General features: G+C 42.2%; 1 protein-coding gene across 1 annotated transcript; it reads right to left on the bottom strand.

Moving 5' to 3' along the window:
• Nucleotides 1-432: 432 nt before the first annotated feature.
• LOC137164010 (phytanoyl-CoA dioxygenase, peroxisomal-like) lies at nucleotides 433-17,554 on the bottom strand. Its single transcript, XM_067564603.1, has 8 exons — nucleotides 17,474-17,554; nucleotides 12,225-12,280; nucleotides 11,183-11,293; nucleotides 10,810-10,978; nucleotides 9,761-9,842; nucleotides 6,064-6,245; nucleotides 3,705-3,854; nucleotides 433-450 (listed from the first exon to the last, which is right to left on the bottom strand). Exons 1-8 carry the CDS (start codon nucleotides 17,552-17,554, stop codon nucleotides 433-435), a joined length of 849 nt encoding a protein of 282 aa, XP_067420704.1.
• Between the last annotated feature and the right edge of the window lie 246 nt (nucleotides 17,555-17,800).

Raw genomic sequence — 17,800 nt, 5'->3', positions numbered from 1 at the left:
TAGCAGACCAAAATTACACCAGGATAGAGATATCTGAATCCAGATTGGTTCTTAGGTAACAGTGAGGAGTATTTAAAGAGCTGATTTGATCGGCGCTCTCATCCATTGCATAAGCACTGGATTTTAAAACAAATTATTTTAACATTACAAAATAGAAATATTTAGGTTAATAGGTTGAAAATAGGCTAAGATATTAGCTACATTGTGTTAAACTTCAGTGTATTCAAATGATGATATTTCGTATGACATTAATGAATTTGTTATAAATGAATGTTTGGTGCAGTATTTGTATAAATTCAAACAAAAAAAATCAAATGCAAATGTGTGAGGATCATGGTTCCTGATCAGGGAACACAATACAACACAACACTCAGGCACACATTTTTTCTCTGCCATTCAAAGATTAGTTCTTTCTCCTTTAACAAGACGCCCTCATCTCATACAAGCATCCTAAAAGAAATGAGCAAAGACAAAAGAGCTTATTAAACAGACCAGAACACACTGTTTATTTCCGAAGATACCAGATGCTGCAATTTTCCTCTACTTACCTACATATTTAAATAAAAACAAGACACAGCATCAACAACAAATCCACAGGCCATGCACAAATTAAAGAATTATAATACAACAACAAATGACAAAGTCAAACAAAAATATTGACGATAATAAAAAAGATAAAGACATCTATGAGATTTCTATGAATTGCATTATGCATAAAAAGGCAATCAAGAAAGGCAGCAACAGGAAGAGATACAAGAAAAGCACTACATTGAAATTATTGAACCCAAACCAAAAAAACCATCAACCGTATATTGCAAATGAAGCAAGCCAGATGACAGTCAGAAAAAACATGCATTCTCATTTTCTTGTACACATTATATTATGCCTCCATAACACATTTTCAATTGCTTTTACCTTCTCTACCATTCAAAAAGCACACTGGGTTTCTCAAAGTCCATCTACTGCTGGCAAAGAACGTAACACAGGCATGAAATGCTACCATTTATGCACCACACAGAAAGCAGAGAGAGAACAGATTTAAAAGAGAATTCAGGGAACCAATAGCAATTGCAAATAGCAACTTTCATACTTTTCACGTTAGATAATTAAACAAGTGAGGAAGGATTGTTTATCATGATTGCTTTGTGAAAGTTAAGAGTGGTGCCAACTGACAACCCAGCATGGGGAATGAGAGATGGGCTGAGCACAGAACTGAGCCAGAAAGTCTAAGTTTCAATGTTCTGATGCCATTGCACTCTTGCCCCAGGCAAGTCACGCAACCTCTCTACTTCTGCTTCCTTATGGGAATAGAGGATGCTGTGAGGATTAGTCAAAGCATTTACAGGCATGAATTTAAGATTAAAAATAAGTGCTAAGCATTGTTCTTCAGAGAAAGTTTAAAATCTGATTAAAACAGACGTGAAGTATGGTGAAATGCATAAAACCCGAGAAGCTCCTCACTAAAACAAGCAACTGTTCCCACATTAACACTCAAAATACTACCGTATAAACGAATAATGCAGGATTCAAAGGCAAAGCAGACTTGTACTTTGCAGGTAAATATATTTAAAAATATGTCTGTGATTTAGCACGTTGTGACACATTGGGGCCCTGTTTGTTAGGACCCATGTATGAATGTTTGGGAACATCCTGAAACTTTGATGTTGTAATTAGTAAGTGTCTAATGCGTACCAGGAATGTGGTTGATATGTAAATCACGGGACAATAATGGTAAATAAGGCTCAAGGTAAAAACGTTAGTGGAATTAAGATCTGTATTAATGTTGTTATAGTGGTATAAGGATTCTGCTGTAATATATGTATCAGTTTTACCAGATATATTAGCTAGATGAAACAAGAATGTAATTGTTTTAAAAGAAGTCAGTCTGTATGATTGAGGAGTGTATGCAGTTTTAGTTTGCAAGAGATAAGATAAGGAAGCAGTGGTTTTCAGTCTCCAAGAGCAGGAGGGAAAGAAGATGCTTTGTTTAAAGAACTTTTACAACCCAGATGGCTGAAGATCAAGATAACCTCGGAACATAGAGGAGTTAACACCCAAGGACAGGACCAAGACAAAGTGTGAGGCAGGAATGAAAGGATAATAGAAAGCTGTCACACTCGCAACATCAAAGTTAACTGATGAGTGCATCATACGAAAAGCAACCTGACATGGCGAAATCCATAGACCTGAATGGGGATGGATAACTATAAAAATGGGGTGAAGAAACAAGGACTTTGGGTTTATTTTGCAAACTCTAAGGAGCATCGTGTCACGACCGACAGAACCCAGCTCCATCCTCGTGTCCAATTCCACTGGCCAATGATTCAGCTCGAGGAACACAGAGGCTGGTAATTATATCCCTCCTGGAGGACTCTGTGTGTGTGTGCGTGTGTGTGTGTGTGTGTGTTTAGGCAAATGCTTTTTAAAATATTTTCTGTATTCATAATAAACACGGCATATTGCCTTCTCCCCTGCATAAGATCTTGCTGTTCATTTCATAAGTATAACAAAACTACTTGGTTACAAAATCAGACATAAAAATATAAAAGTGTCACAGCACACTATTACTTAAAAATTGCTTACTTTCTCATTTTTGCCATATAATTATAAAATAAATCAATTGGAATATAAAAATTGTATGTAGAGCAGTATAAGTAAGTCATTATCTGTAGGAAATTTTAGTTTGTATTGACTTTGCTTGAGCTTTTTATGCAGCCTGTTGTAAAGCTAGGCAAATTTCTAGATGAGTTGACGTACTCCTTGGAAGATGTCTGCTTATGCCCAGGGCTACCAGTACACCTGGTTGAGAACCACTGCAATAAATGATACCACCTCACCCATCATATGTCTAAAACTCTGGGACCAACAAAGCTATCACATTGCATGTTACTCTTCCTTCTCATTTATCCCTGTGGCAGGTCAATGGAAGGTATACAGTGTTATAAGGGTTCTTGTTTATGTTTTTATAAAAACAAAATTTAGGACAAATGCTCCATTTCACTAAGGATAAAGTCAATAGTCTAGATTCATAACAAGTATACATCAGCACAATCCCACTGTCTTCAGTACAGCTGTGCTAATGTACACAAGATGAGAATCTAGTAGAAGGAGATTTTTACAATCAAGAATTGCAGGATCAGGCCCTTATAGTCTAAGTTCTTTGCCTGATTCTACTCTCAGTTACAGTGGTGTGGAATCAGGGTAACTCCATTCACTTTTTCTGTAAAGTGCTATGTTATCATACCAGGTAATTCATAATTAAATGATATTGTAAATAATCAGATTACATCAGCTTCCGGTACTCAGAAAAGGGAATGACAAAAACTTCATTCCCGGCTAGTCTGCACAGAGGACGAGGTCTCATGCCAAGACAAATAAACAATAAAGATCCAAAACTGTCCACCAACATGTTTTTTTATAGTCCTGATTAAGGAATGTGTATGCATAAGCACTTCCATGCACCAGTGCTGCAACATACACCTTCCCCATGTAACTCGGTTACATATTTTTTCCAAAAGAAATTGTCCTAGATGTAAGTATAATTACAACAAAATTACATCAGAAATCTATAAAACCCAAAACAAATAATAGGATTAAAAAAGTCTACTAGTATGCAAGAGATTAAGTTTGGATGTGGGGGGTTTAGAGTTATGCAATCTGCTCTGAAACATGTTCAATGACTGTAATTTGAAATGGTTTTCTACCTTCCGGAAGCCTTGAGTTCTGTTCATTCCAGAGCCATGAATCAGCAAGGGATGGAAGAATACTGTGTCTCCCTTCTCCATAACAAGATGAAGCCTGGAAAGTTTTCTGTTGTAATCAAGCACCCCATGGAACATCTTGTTTACACCACTCTAGAAACACAAGAGTTTATATTATGGGATAATTATGATATTAAAACTACTATCATGTCTTAGTGTGAATAAAAATCTGCACCGTTCAGCTTTCTTTCAGATAAGAATCCGAAGCATGCAATATGCCGACCTAAGAATCTGCCTATTAGCCTTTAAATCTTCTCACGCCTCAAAGACCAAATCTACATCAGTTGCTAAGGATATGTCGGCACTGAAATTAAAAACCCATGGCTGGCCCATGCCAGCTGACTTGGACCCCTGGAGCTCAGTCAAAAGTGTAGGAGAGTAAAGAGTTAAAATCTGGACAAATGGTCAGGACTAAGTTACAGGGAACGGGGTCATGGCAAGGGCAAACCCTGTTTCTGTTAATTGGTGTGAATTCTAGTTAGAGTCTATCATCTCTCTTCTTTTCCTCCCTTCCTGGCCATCTGCGCAGGGGATGAGCCTAACAAAATAACTATCGCCACTCCTGCACAAGGCCAGGGTGGGAAGAAAGCATTATCTTTCTTCCCTCCCGGCATGTCTTTACTTCAAAGAACGTTAGTGTAAAATTAATAGGTTTTAAGGTGATGTGCCTCCCCTCTCTATGGTAATCCTGTAAACAACAAACAGGGGCAGGTATAATTGTATTCATCATGGAGTTATTAATATTCATTTTACAGGTGTCAATTTCACCAAATAAAGGTCTATGGGGAGTTGCTGAAAATGTATACATTTATACACTGTTATGGATAAAAGGATTGTAAAGTAACCCCCTCACTTGCGGTGTCGAGGTGAAACGAGCAGGCAATAAAGGGTTCCGTCTCCCCAATCCACACCAGGGACAACCTGTTTGGTTATTTCTAATATCAATATCCAACCTAGACCTCCGTCACTGCAACTTGAGACTATTGCTCCTTGTTCTGTCATCTACTACCACTGAGAACAGCCTAGCTCCATCCTCCCTGGAACCCCCTTTCAGGTAGTTAAAGGCTGCTATCAAATCCCCCCTCATTCTTCTCTTCTGCAGACTAGTTCCCTCAGCCTCTCCTCATAAGTCTTGTGCTCCAGCCCACTAATCATTTTTGTTGCCCTCTGCTGGACTCTCTCCAACTTGTCCACATCCTTTTTGTAGTGTTGGGCCAAAACTGAACACAGTAGTCCAAATGCGGCCTCACCAATGCCAAATAGAGGGGAATAATCATTTCCCTCGATCTGCTGGCAATGCTCCTACTAATTCATCCCAATATGCTATTAGCCGTCTTGGCAACAAGGGCACACTGCTGACTCATATCCAGCTTCTTATCCACTGTAACCCTCAGGTCTTATTCTGCAGAACTGCTGCCTAGCTCGTTGGTCCCCAGTCTGTAGCTGTGCATGGGATTCTTCCTTCCTAAGTGCAGGACTCCGCACTTGTCCTTGTTGAATCTCATCATATTTCTTTTGGCCCAATCCTCCAATTTGTCTAGGTCACTCTGTATCCTATCCCTACCATCCAGAGTATCTACCACTTCCCCTAGCTTTGTGTCATTGAAAACTTGCTGAGGGTGCAATCTATCCCACCCTCCAGATCATTAATGAAGATTTTGACCGACCCCTGGGGCACTCCGCTTGTGACCGGCTGCCAGCTAGACATCGAGTCATTGATCACTAGCTGTTGAGCCCAATGATCTAGCCATCTCTTTATCCGTTTTATAGTCCATTCATCCAACCCATACTTCTTTAACTTGCTGATAAGAATACTGTGGGAGACCATATAAAAAGCTTTGCTAAAGTCAAGGTATATCATGTCCATCGCTTTCCCCACATCCACAGAGCCAGTCACCTCTTCATAGAAGGCAATCAGGTTGGTCAGGCATGACTTGCCCTTGGTGAATCCATGTTGACTGTTCCTTATCACCTTCCTCTCTTCTAAGTGCCTTAAAATGGATTCCTTGAGGACCTGCTCCATCATTTTTCCAGGGACTGAGGTGAGGCTGACCGGTTTGTAGTTCCCTGCATCCCCTTTCTTCCCTTTCTTGAAGATGGGTACTATATTTGCCTTTTTCCAATCATCAGGGACCTCCCGCAATTGCCACAAGCTTTCAAAGATAATAGCCAACAGCTCTGAAATCACATCAGCCAACTCCCTCAGCACACTCAAATGCATTGCATCTGGCTCCATGGACTTGAGTATTCCCTCCCCCCATTCCAAAATCCAGATCACATTTAATCCCACATGCAGTTTTACCTCCCAGTCAGGGTAATCATGTCGCTTCAGGGAACCCTTGTGGGTTCCTGGTAAAACAGCCAAGCAGCCATTGCTGCGATCTATCCGCTCCATGGCAGTCCAGGAACACACCATGAGATCTGCAGGCCGGAATGGAAGGAAGTGCAAATCCTGATGCATGGGATGGCGAGAGGTCTTCTTGCCTGGAATAAAAAGACACGAGTTTGAATCAGGAAAAAAATTCAACTCTTTTAAACTAAATAGAGATTTCTCACTGTTCAATTCAATTAAGGGGACAGGGCATGCTGCAAGAACTAGTTTTGTTCTGCATTTGATCAAAAGAACAGCTGCATTCAGGGCACATCAGAAAAAACATTGAAATCCATTATATTTCCAACAGGTCACTTCTCCCTTTGCTGCTTTTTAGTTTTATTAACTTTTGTGACAAGGCCAGACCTGATGGCTACAAGAGAGTATTGGAAGATATATATATTAGCCCCAGAATCAACAAATCCTTGTTCCTTGGGTGATTCAGCTAGGGTTACTCCAGGTCAATTAGGCCAATTAGGCCACCTCAGGCCAATTAAGGAGCTTGCTCCAGCAGTTAAGAGCCTCCCTGTCAGGGAGACAGGGGCAGCTGAAAGAGAGTTGAGAGGAGTAGCAGAGCGGAGTGGTGCGGCTACAGAGCTTAGAGCCATTGCTGTTGCTGCCACAACACCAAAGATACAGGAGTTAGGGAGAAGCCTGTCCTGGAAGGGCTGAGGGTCAAAGGCACAGAGACCTGAAGGAGGACCCGGCTGCTCAGACAACTGAGCGAAGGAGTTGAGCTGGGGTGACCTCACCCAAACAGGGGAGGATCACAAAGACAGAGAGACCCAAGATGAGGAAGGCAGAAAAACCCTCGTCTCAGTTCCAGGAAGCAGACCGCGAGCAGTGGGGCCAAGGACAGGTAACCCAGGGAAGGTAATAGCTCTCATGGACTAAGCAGTTTGAGGCTACTCCTCGCAGGGACCCTGGGTCGGGGATCGGGGTAGAGGGTGGGACCGGGCCCCCCTGATCCCACCTAGCCTGACCACCAGTGTAGCCAAAGAGAGTGCAGGACATGCAGAGGGGCAGAACAGGTGTCCCTCGCCACACTTTTCTTTGTTGTACTTTGTGTTGTTTAAATAACATCGGACCAAGACTATCAACCAACTGTCCCCTACTATGTATCTACACTCATATTCTGTAGCTCTTCTGCATTTTTAAACCAGGATGGGAGGGTTGATGGTATGCAGGAACTAAGCCAGAGTCCTTCAGAGGTGGGTGAGTGGAGAGCAGCGGCTGCTGGCTGGGTGCTCTGAAGGCAGGGCCGCTCCCAGCAGCAGCACAGATGTAAGGGTGGCATGGCACTGGGGGGGTCATCACATCCTGAAATATTTTCAGTGGGGGTCCCAGAAGAAAAAAGTTTGAGAACCCCTGGGCTAGATCCTACAAACAGAGCCATACATTCACTATACTGGTGTTCTCTGTGTGTGCTGGGATACGGCCAGTATATCCATTTGCAAGATCAAGCCCTAATTTAGATGCCTAAATATGGACATGGAAGCCTAACTTTGGGCTCCCTCATTTTGAAAAAAGTATTTCAAAGGCCAAAGTCACAGAGAGATTAAAAATGCAACCAAAGCCATGACATTTTCTAGTTAAAGGTGAATATCTGAAACCAATAAACTTGTGTATAAAACTTAAAATGGTTAAAGGCTATTTTCTGAATAAGTTAAAGATTTATTCCTGAATCAAGATGCCGTTTTATAAAATCTTCAACTCTGGTGGCAGAATATGACTATGTTATAAACTCCTTGAAAAGTAAAACTTGCTCAAAGAAGAACTATCTGATTTAGACTCGAAAATTTACATAATGTGAAAATCTACAAACAGAAAAAATGTCATTTTTAAAATCCAATAAAAACAGTTTTTATTCTTAACATTTCCCCACAACATTTGGGTTGCAAACACTGCAGCATTAAGCTAATGTACAAAGCCCCAGTCCACAAGGTATTCTGCAGATGTCTAACTTTAAGCATGTGAGTAGCTCAAACTACTTCAGTGAGACGCGGCGGCGGTGATCCCTTGAGTCAAGGATGATCTCTCACAGGATTTATTTTATATGGGTGCTTTGGTGCCTGAGGAGTCTGACCCCTGAGCCGCAGACTCATTAGTAGACGTTGCAGTTGGTGGAGGAAGGCTAGGCTTGCCCACGATTCCTGAATGACTGTTGTCTGTCCTTTCTTTTCAGGCGTTTTTCTGCAACCAGGGTGAGGCGATTTTCCTCAAAAATGGTTGTTCCTTCTCTGACAAATCTTCACCAGTTAGCCTTGTCTTCGGCAACTGTCTCAGTGTGATGTCAATGCCACTTCTCTTGATGTTTGTCTTGAGGATAACTTTGAAGCATTCTTTTGGCCTCCGTTTCTTTTCTCCTTTGCTGAGGTGGGCGTAAAGCCATTGTTTTGCTAGGTGTGCATCAGGCATGTGCACGTACTGCCCGCTCCACCTCAGCTGGTGCTGAATAATCAGGACTTCAACACTGAAGATATTGGCCTCCATTAATACGGTGATCCTTCCACTTTATGTTGAGGATCTTCCAGAGAAAGTGCTGGTGCTCCAGGTTTTTCAGGTGTTTCTGTGCATCACCTAAGTCTGATTCTTGTAGAAGAGAGCTGGGATTACCACAGCTTTATAAACTAAAAGTTTATTGTGTATTTTGATATTGTGGTGACTGAACACCCAGCAGGACAGTCTGCCAACGGCAAGGCCGGCACAATGGATTCTGTGCTGAATCTCGACATCTATGTTTGCTCTCTATAAAAGATGGCTGCCAAGGTAGGCAAAGTCTTCTACATTTTCCAGTTCCTCTCTGTCAGTGTAGATCTTCTTTGCTGGGTCTGATGATTGACTGGGAGCAGGCTGATGGGGAACTTTTGTTTTGCCGATGTTCAGGGTTAGCCCTAAACTTTTATAAGTTTCTGAGATGGCTGAATGTAGCTCCTCCTTTCAATGCGCAATTACAGCACAAATCATCTGCGTACTGAAGTTTCGTTATTGTTGTCGATGTTATTTTAATTCTAGCACAGAGGCGAGAGAGGTTGAATAGGTTACCGTCAGTCCGATATAGGATGCCAATGGCCTGTGGCAGACTGTCTTGGATTAGCATTTTAATAGTTGCTAGGGAAGTGGAGAAGAGAGTGGATGCCGGTACACAACCTTGCCTTATGCCCAGTCGAATGGCAAAAGGTTCAAAGGTAGAGCCACTGCACAGGATGGAGCAGTCATCTGGTGAGGGAGGAGTCTTACAATGGTGGTAAGTTTTCTTGGGCAACCAAACTTTGACAAGATTGTCCACAGAGCCTCACGGCTGACACCGTCAAAGGCTTTGGCCAGATGGATAAAGGCCATATACAGCTCCTGGGACTACTGACATGCTTAAAGCTCGGCACATGTACCTTGCTGAATTGGGACCTATCAGCCAGAAAATGAAACAACTACTTCATTTTCATCGTCAAAATTAATCTTATTCAATTTTCAATGTTCTTTTGGTTTGAATAAAATAAGGTAATTTTTTTTAACATCTAAGAAGCTTTCATTTCATTGGTTTTTGTGATATTTTTTTAAACATAGACAGACTATGTCCACTTTATACAAAATAAAATTTCTTTTCCCTCCTCACACAAGTGCCTCTTACCAGAATCTGGAGGTTTATTTATCAGCAGCGTCTGCATGGCCATGATGTCTGGCCCTGTGAAGCACTCAACATATTTTAGGATCTAAGGTGAAGGAAATATATTAGAAAAAAACGTGAGAAGTTTATGTTGCAACGTATATTACAATCAAACCAAAACTGATCTTTATATCATGAAGGCCCAGAATACACTACAAACTTTTTCCCGCATAACTGTATTGGTCAGAGTATGATGAGATGATTTACGATTGACAGAGCTGTGCTAGCAAAAGTCTCTAGCATAGACAGAGTTATTCAGGCACAAATGCATATTTTGGTTATAGCTTATTTTGTTTTGCCGGGAAGGGGGCCAAGTGGTGTGGGAATAAGAGAGGCAAAAGCATAATTTTGCCAGTATAAATTGCATCCACACTAGGAGCACTTTGCTAGGTCTGGCATACCAGTATAGCAATACCAGCAAAGCATTCCTAGTGTAGGCATAGCGGCAACATCTGTTGCTATGACAGTGGCTAAGAAAAAGTGAACTCACATATACTTCAGTATCTTATACCTGGCTGGAGCAATGACAGAAGAACTACGACATTCTGTGCATTTATCTGTGCTGTTCTAAATTAGTCTGCAAGATATAACTGCCCTTCAAAAGCAACATTACCTGGTTTTCGGTTGCTATGTGCAGTACAATCAGATTACAAAGAGAGGATTTATTTATACAGCAATTGCACTTCAAGTAGACTTATTTCTTTTCCAAAAATCACTACATACTCCATCATCCATTGCCATGGACATAGATGTGGAAGAGGAATGTGAGGCACAGTGAAAAACATACACAAAGGTTCCTTCAAGCTATTTTAGCATTAACATAAGCTTTCTAAACTGTACATTGCCTTATGTTAAGCTGCATCTAAATATCTACACCTGAAAATCCAGTTGGTTATTCTGAGAACTCACACAGACTCCTCTTGCTGTTTTAAGAAAAGTTATAGGATATAATTTCAGTTGCTTTACGTGGGCAATTACATAGAACAAATGTACACCAGGATTTTCCCTTTTACCTCAGGAATGGAACAATATCTGAAGAGCTCTTCATCGTCCTGAAAATCTTGAATTCTAAAAACTGTTCTTTGATCTGGGACAAACTCTGACTTAGCAATGGCCACATCCCTCATTATGATCAAGCCGGGCACTTGCACTTCCTTTTTACAGATCTTTGCAAACTCATTTCTAGAAAAACACAGTTAGAAACCATTTCAACACACATTTTACTATTTTACATACCAAGACATAATTTGTTTAAATGACGGAATAAGTTATTTGTTAATAAAATGCTTCCATCTTGGAAGAACCCAAGTTCAAGCTGTTTCAAAAAGCCTCATAGCTTTACTAAATAGCAGTATGATTGTGTCTACCCAAACAGCTATTCTGTACCTGAAACGCTCAATGTCTTCACCAGAAACCAGGTTTTTAATGAGTAGGTAACCATTTTCATCATAAAAGTGCCTCTGCTCTGGAGTTAAAAGGTTATTATCCAGGGTGTAACTGCAAAGATAAACAATAAAAATCACACCAGTATAGAGAGGGGGTGAGATGAGAATTTTCTCAGCAGTGACCTGAAAGGAAGAGTAGAAAGTTAACGGAATGTATTTCATTTCCTTCTGTCAACAATTATCTGTAGAATCTCAGTAGTTAATGTAGATCAGAACAAGCATCAAAAGACATAACCAAACACGCACAGCGGTTATACGATCTGCTCTGTGAACATCAAATAGTTAAAAAAAAAATCTAAAATGGAGAAAATTATTCTCTCAACATGAAGGTTTTATCTCTAGTAGAAAAAATGATTCACACAGCAATTTTTACTACAATTTAATATTTGTGTATAACTGCAGAGATGTGCATGAGTTTATATAGAATATATAGAAATGGCCCAGCCCTCCCATACTTGCAGTTTTGGGTAGAACAACATGACGAGATGTAGGGTAAGATGAAGACAATATGCCTTGAGGAGAGATGTACAGATGAAATAAACTCTTGAAGTTTCTTGTTTTCACAAGATACACATGTACTGTAATCCTGTTGGGTACATCCAATGCACTCACATGATTATTCAGCACAATTGTTTTTCCTACTTGTGAATGTAAGATATTTTGAGGCAAAAATAATACCTTGTCAAAAAGAGGGAGTGGAATATCCTCGATATCCTTACTCATAGAAGCAGTACTTATCTAAACAGACCCTTGAAGTTAAATTATTCACATTTTCAAGATCAAATTCCAAGTTACTTTGTTAAGCCAAATTTAAAAGATCAGAAAGTGTCCTTGCAACATTTGAAACTATATGAGGACTTCTAATCAACAGGTGAATTATGGAAGACAAGAAGACAAGATACGGAAATAAAAATTAAGAGTATATACAGATCAGAAATTAATCTTCAAATTTAACATTCGAAAAACAGTAAAATGTCACTTACTGAAACTCCATTGGGTATTTAACAGAAGCAATTTGTGCTGCAGTAGGAAATGTTGTCTAGGGCATAAATTGAGGCAAATAAAATAGTACAATAAATTGAGTATCATAGAAAGTTGGTTTGGAATTCCAGAAGCTGATACTTTATTATAATGCATGCTAAAATCATTAACAATGTATTTTGCTGTAAACTGTTGTTATCCATTTTCCCCCTAGAATCCACTCCCCCTTCCCACTACTTGCTGCAAGACCGACAACTCAAAATAGAGAGAGAATACCAAGGGCCTGATCCTGCTTATACAAGTTATCAGAACCTGCATATTCTAAAGTTGATGCAAAATTCCCAACAGCAGCAAGATCAGCCTTTTAGAGCCGGATCTTGAGATGCTGAGCAACCTCAGCTCCCACGGACTTAAATGAGATGAAGAGCTCTGAGCATTCACAGGACAGGACTCCCTCTATGAGTGCCTAATGAAGATCAATTAAGGTGAAGTACAATTTGTGATATTTTAACAAGTTCAGCTTTAATTAGTGAAGATAATACTCTGTGATGTACAGTTTAATCTGTGGAACAGTTAAGTCTCACATACTAGCGAATGAGATTTTATTACAGCCTCATGTCTGCTTATCAGACCACTGCTGAGCGCTACGGATCGATCACTATATTTTTGTGCATATCCGTGAAGTATGGATTTGGCAAGTTCTGTTGTACTTTGGTTTTGTATTTATGATTACATTTGTATGCCCCAGGGAGCCATTGATGTGCTCAAAAAGGTGGGATTTTTATTTATCATGATATTTGCACTATCTACAAACTGAAAATACCAAGAGAAAACCAAATCTTGGGTAATTTGAATCCTACATGTAGCTTTGACAATACTGTAAAAAACAAATGCAAATAACCCCAAAGCCATACCAATTCTAGACCCTGCACATACATTACTCAAAGAGAAAACCAAATGCAACACAGAACATAAAGAAGCTACAAACGGTATATTCCTCTTTAATTTTAACAGTAGGACAGTGCACATAATGTCTTTTCTCCCCACTTCCTTTCAGGAATATTTAATTCATTAAATAAATGTTAAATTGAATTAATAAATATCTAATACTATAGACCTCAATATTTTTGTTTTAATATCTGATAAAGATTGACATCTTTCTAAAGCCTTCTCATATAGAACTCCCCCAGTGTTCCTCATTGAAAGCAACTTCAGTTAGATGCCTAGTATTTTCCATTCTTATAAAAAATCCTTAGCATTTTATTTTAGAAGCTCTGTCTAACACCTCCTTTGTGTGAAGCAGGCCTTTAAAATCTGCGGGGAAAAAGTGCTCTGAGAAAAGCGCTTTTCTTTGTCCCATGGAAATTCCATTCAGATTAAGCAAAAGTATAAACTGTTAAGAAACATCATTTCCCTTTTCTTGTGGAAATTCTTCAGGAAAATGCTGGCAGCATGTCCAAATAACTGAACACAAACATTCTACAGCCCTGGGCCCACACTGGTACCAAAACAGCAACACATGCCTTACTTGGAGCAGCTGTTGCAGTAAGGGATGACCTGGGCCAGGCTGTCCCTCACCCCAGACCACCCAAAAAATCACACACTCCACACGCAGAACAAGATCTAAGCATCCGATCCTTCCCTTCACAGGCACTTCATGGGGCAGTTCAACCAACTCTCAACAGGTGGGTACAGGGCTGGGTTCTCCCTAGTAACCATTCTGAATGCCGGACATGACCCAGCTCTGAGGGCACCAGATGAGGAAGAGGGGATGCTGGGTTGGCCCTTCACGATGTATAGAGGCCATGGGGCCCCTCAGAGCCTCCTACACAACCTGCCTCCTGTGCATTGTGAAGGACCATGCTGGCGATCCTCCCCCACCCTCCCAGGCCAGCACCTGGGAGACTCCTCCTGCCCACTCGGTACACCACTGCTGCAGTACTTTTCCTAGGGAGTCATTTCCCACTTTGTATGTGTGCAACTGATTGTTTCTTCCAAGTGGAGTACTTTGCATTTGTCCTTATTGAATTTCATCTGTTTACTTCAGACCATTTCTCCAGTTTGTCAAGGTCATTTTGAATTTTAATCCTCTCCTCCAAAGCACTTGCAAGCCCTCCCAGCTTGGTATCGACTGAAAACTTTGTAAGTGTACTCTCTATGCCGTTATCTATATCACTGATGAAGATACTGAACAGAACCAGACCCAGAACTGATCCCTGTCGGAACCCACTGGATACGCCCTTCCAGCCTGACTGCGAATCACAGATAACTACTCTCCAGGAGCAATTTTTCAACTAGTTATGCACCCACCTTATAGTAATTCCATCAAGGCTGTGTTTCCCTAGTTTATGATGTCATGCGAGACAGAGCCAAAAGCCTTATTAAAGTCAAGATATACCACATCTACTATTTCCCCCATTCAAAAGGCTGGTTACCCTGTCAAAGAAAACTATCAGGTTGGTTTGACATGATTTGTTCATGACAAATTCATGCTCACTATTACTCATCACCTATTATCTTCTAGGTGTTTGCAAATTGATTGCTTAATTATTTGCTCCATTATCTTTCTGAGTACTGAAGTTAAACTGCTTGGTCTGTAATACCCCGTTGTCCTTATTTCCCTTTTTATAGATGGGCACTATATTTGCCTTTTTCCAGTCCGCTGGAATCTTTTATGTAACATGCAGTTGCTATTTATCCGGGACAGTGGAGATTGCTTCTCCACTATGGAAGAAAAATGAAGTGGGATTAATTTTAAATAAACACAGCTCGACACGACCTTAGTTTTATCCCTTTTTTTTCTCCCTGAAAGACAGAATCTCCTGCACACTGTTCCCACAACAGCATGCTACAGCATTTGTGCAGAACAAACTCGGAGAGAAAAGAGTCACATTCTAAATCACTAACACCACTTAATGGAGCACCTGCATTGTTCACAGCTGTCTCTGATCCAAGTGCTGACAAAGACTAGCGTGGCTTAGCTTTTAAATCTGGCAAGAACGGAGCCTGAAGTGATTTGGCAGACGGAGTCTGAACTAAAGGACTGACTACACAGAAAAGACACATGCATACATCTGCATGTCCATCAACACCAGCTCAGATTTAAGTCAGACGGTCTCAAGATTGTCTGAATTGTTCATGATTAAGGATAAGATTTAGTCACAGAGATCAAGGATTCTGTAACTTCCAGAGACCTCTGTGAAATTATCCTTTTCAGTTTCTGGAGGCTGCCCACAGATGGGCCCTGCAGCTCCAAGCCACGGGCAACGGGGGTATCTCTGAGCTCCAGGGTCCCTCTGCTGCTCACGTGGCTCTGAGCTTTAGGGTCCCCACCACCTACAGCAGTTGATGGCAGGGGTTGCCAGCGCTCTCAGACGCTGCGGAGGGACACTGCATCCATTAACCACTGCAGGTGACAGGGGAATCCTGCTGCCACTAGCCGCAAGGGATGGCAGGTGAATGAGCCACCGCGAGGGACCCAGGAGCCTGGAGCCCCAAGTGGTGTAGGCATTGGGCCCCACAGTTCAGAGCTACAGTGGGACATCAGACCCTTTGGGTCCCACCACTGCCCACGGCAGCTCTGAGATCCAAGGTCCCCACCATCCACAGCAGCTGATTGGACCATCCATGTCTAGACCCCCAAGCTCTCAGCCGCTGTGCCCACCCTTCCCGTCCCCAGCTCCCAGCCACTGCACTCTCTCCTTCCCCCTGGACAGTTCCCAGCTGCCCCGTTATTTTTAGTAATACTCAGGGACAGATCACAGCTTCTGTGGTTTTTTGTGTATTGCCCATGAGCTCTCCCTGACTTTTACGAAAAATAATTGTGATAGACTTATGTCCCTCTCTATCACTGTCTCTTCACCGAATTGTTACTCAAAAGTATGCTGCTCACCTACCAGCTTTTTCTTTGACTTTAGTTGCATATTAGAGCCGAACTGCAGCAAAAACTGAAATATTTTTACCATCGATGAGTTACATAACTCTTCCGTACCTCAATTGCCATACTTGTAAAATAGAGTTAATAATTAACTCTCTTCATGCAGTGCTTTGAGACACTAAGTTTAAATGAAACACATAAAACACTATAAAAGCTTCCTCTAATTCAATACCTCCTCTATACCTTGTGCTTCTCAACCGCCGACTTTTCCCATTCACCTCTTGAGAAGTTTTTAAATGTTTTTAAAGGACACTTAAAGAGATATAGAATGTATATAACCTCTCTGTTTTTTCTGTTTTTGTTTCCACACGCTGAGCAGATAGATCTCAGCATGGTCTGAGATCCACCACAAAGCGGGAGTACCACAGAATTTAGGCCCTCCACAAACTCTTTGAAAATATAAGAGAAAGCTTATCATGTCTAAGCCTCTCTCTTCCCCAGACTAATGTGCACAAACTAGCATATATATGAGCAAATTAAGTAGCCGTACAGAAAACTAGGAACTTCTGTGCATAGCTATCCAATTTCTGTGCACAGTCAGGTGCGGAGCACCTTTGAGAACCTGACCTTTTATGTCTAGCATTTAAAAACCAATTCCAATAGGATTTCAAACAGGGAAACACCCCAAGGAGCAGGAAGACTGTTACGAGCCCCTTAGGAAAGTGTAACAGGTACAAAGGGTAGCTGGCAGCTACAGGACAGGTGTTTCAGGAAGCAAGCAAAGGGCAGGGGATGTATGTGCAGGGTGACAAACACCCTATTCCCAGTACAATGATTCTCAAGCGGCAAGTAACGGTGGAGAGATGATTGCAGGGCAAAGATACCAGCCTGCAGTGGCTGCAGGATCACTGCTATTTACCCAACCCCACAGCATGCTCAGCACTGTACACAGCAAGAGACGTGGTCCCCACCCAGCAGTCTAATATAAGCAGGGTGACAGGGTGAAGCAGTGACAGCATCTCTGTGACCTTCCCAGGTGCCTGATAAGACAGCCAGGCAGAAGGTGGGGGGGAGGCGGCCCAGGCAGAAGGGTGGTGGGGACATGCATGCACAAGGGAGAAGTCAGCCCAGGCTGAAGAAGAGGTGTGGGTAGAGGGCAGGCAGCAAAGGCTGAAGGAGGGAGGGAAGAGGCAGCTAAACGTCCCTCATCCCACACCTGGGTTCCGCCTCCCACCCCCAGCAAAGACACACGCAGGTGCGCAGAGTCCATGAGGGGCGAAGAGGGTAATGGGGAGTGGGACCAGGTCCCTCCAGGGCCTGCTCTGAGATTGGCCCCACGGCTTCCCACCCTACAGCCTGGCTCGGGAAGGATACGAGGGCAGCTGTGGCTGGCCGGGGATAGAGGTGCTGCAGGATCTTGCCCAGCCGGGCTGCTGCTGCCACTGCCTTCCACATGGTTCGTGAAGCTGGGGTCGGAGCAGAATTCAGGAGCTGCCAGCGCCACCAGCCAGGACTGCCGCGTCGTAGTGGACTGAGTCCTGCACGCAGCTGCTCTGAGCTGGTGCTGAAGTAGCTCCCCTCCTGCGACCCCTGGGCGGGACGACAACAGGCCCAGCCCACACAGTGGCGGGCCCTGCTCGAGCCTCACCCACCAGCACTGCTCCACTGAAGGGCAGCGATCCACACCACCCACTTCTGGCG

The sequence above is a fragment of the Emydura macquarii genome, unplaced genomic scaffold, assembly GCF_026122565.2.
Source record: "Emydura macquarii macquarii isolate MOO-44397 ecotype Brisbane River unplaced genomic scaffold, CSIRO-AGI_Emac_v2 contig_2636, whole genome shotgun sequence".
NCBI lineage: Eukaryota > Metazoa > Chordata > Testudines > Chelidae > Emydura > Emydura macquarii.
The sequence above is the reverse complement of the archived record's forward strand: the minus strand, read 5'-3'. Positions and strand labels throughout refer to the sequence as shown.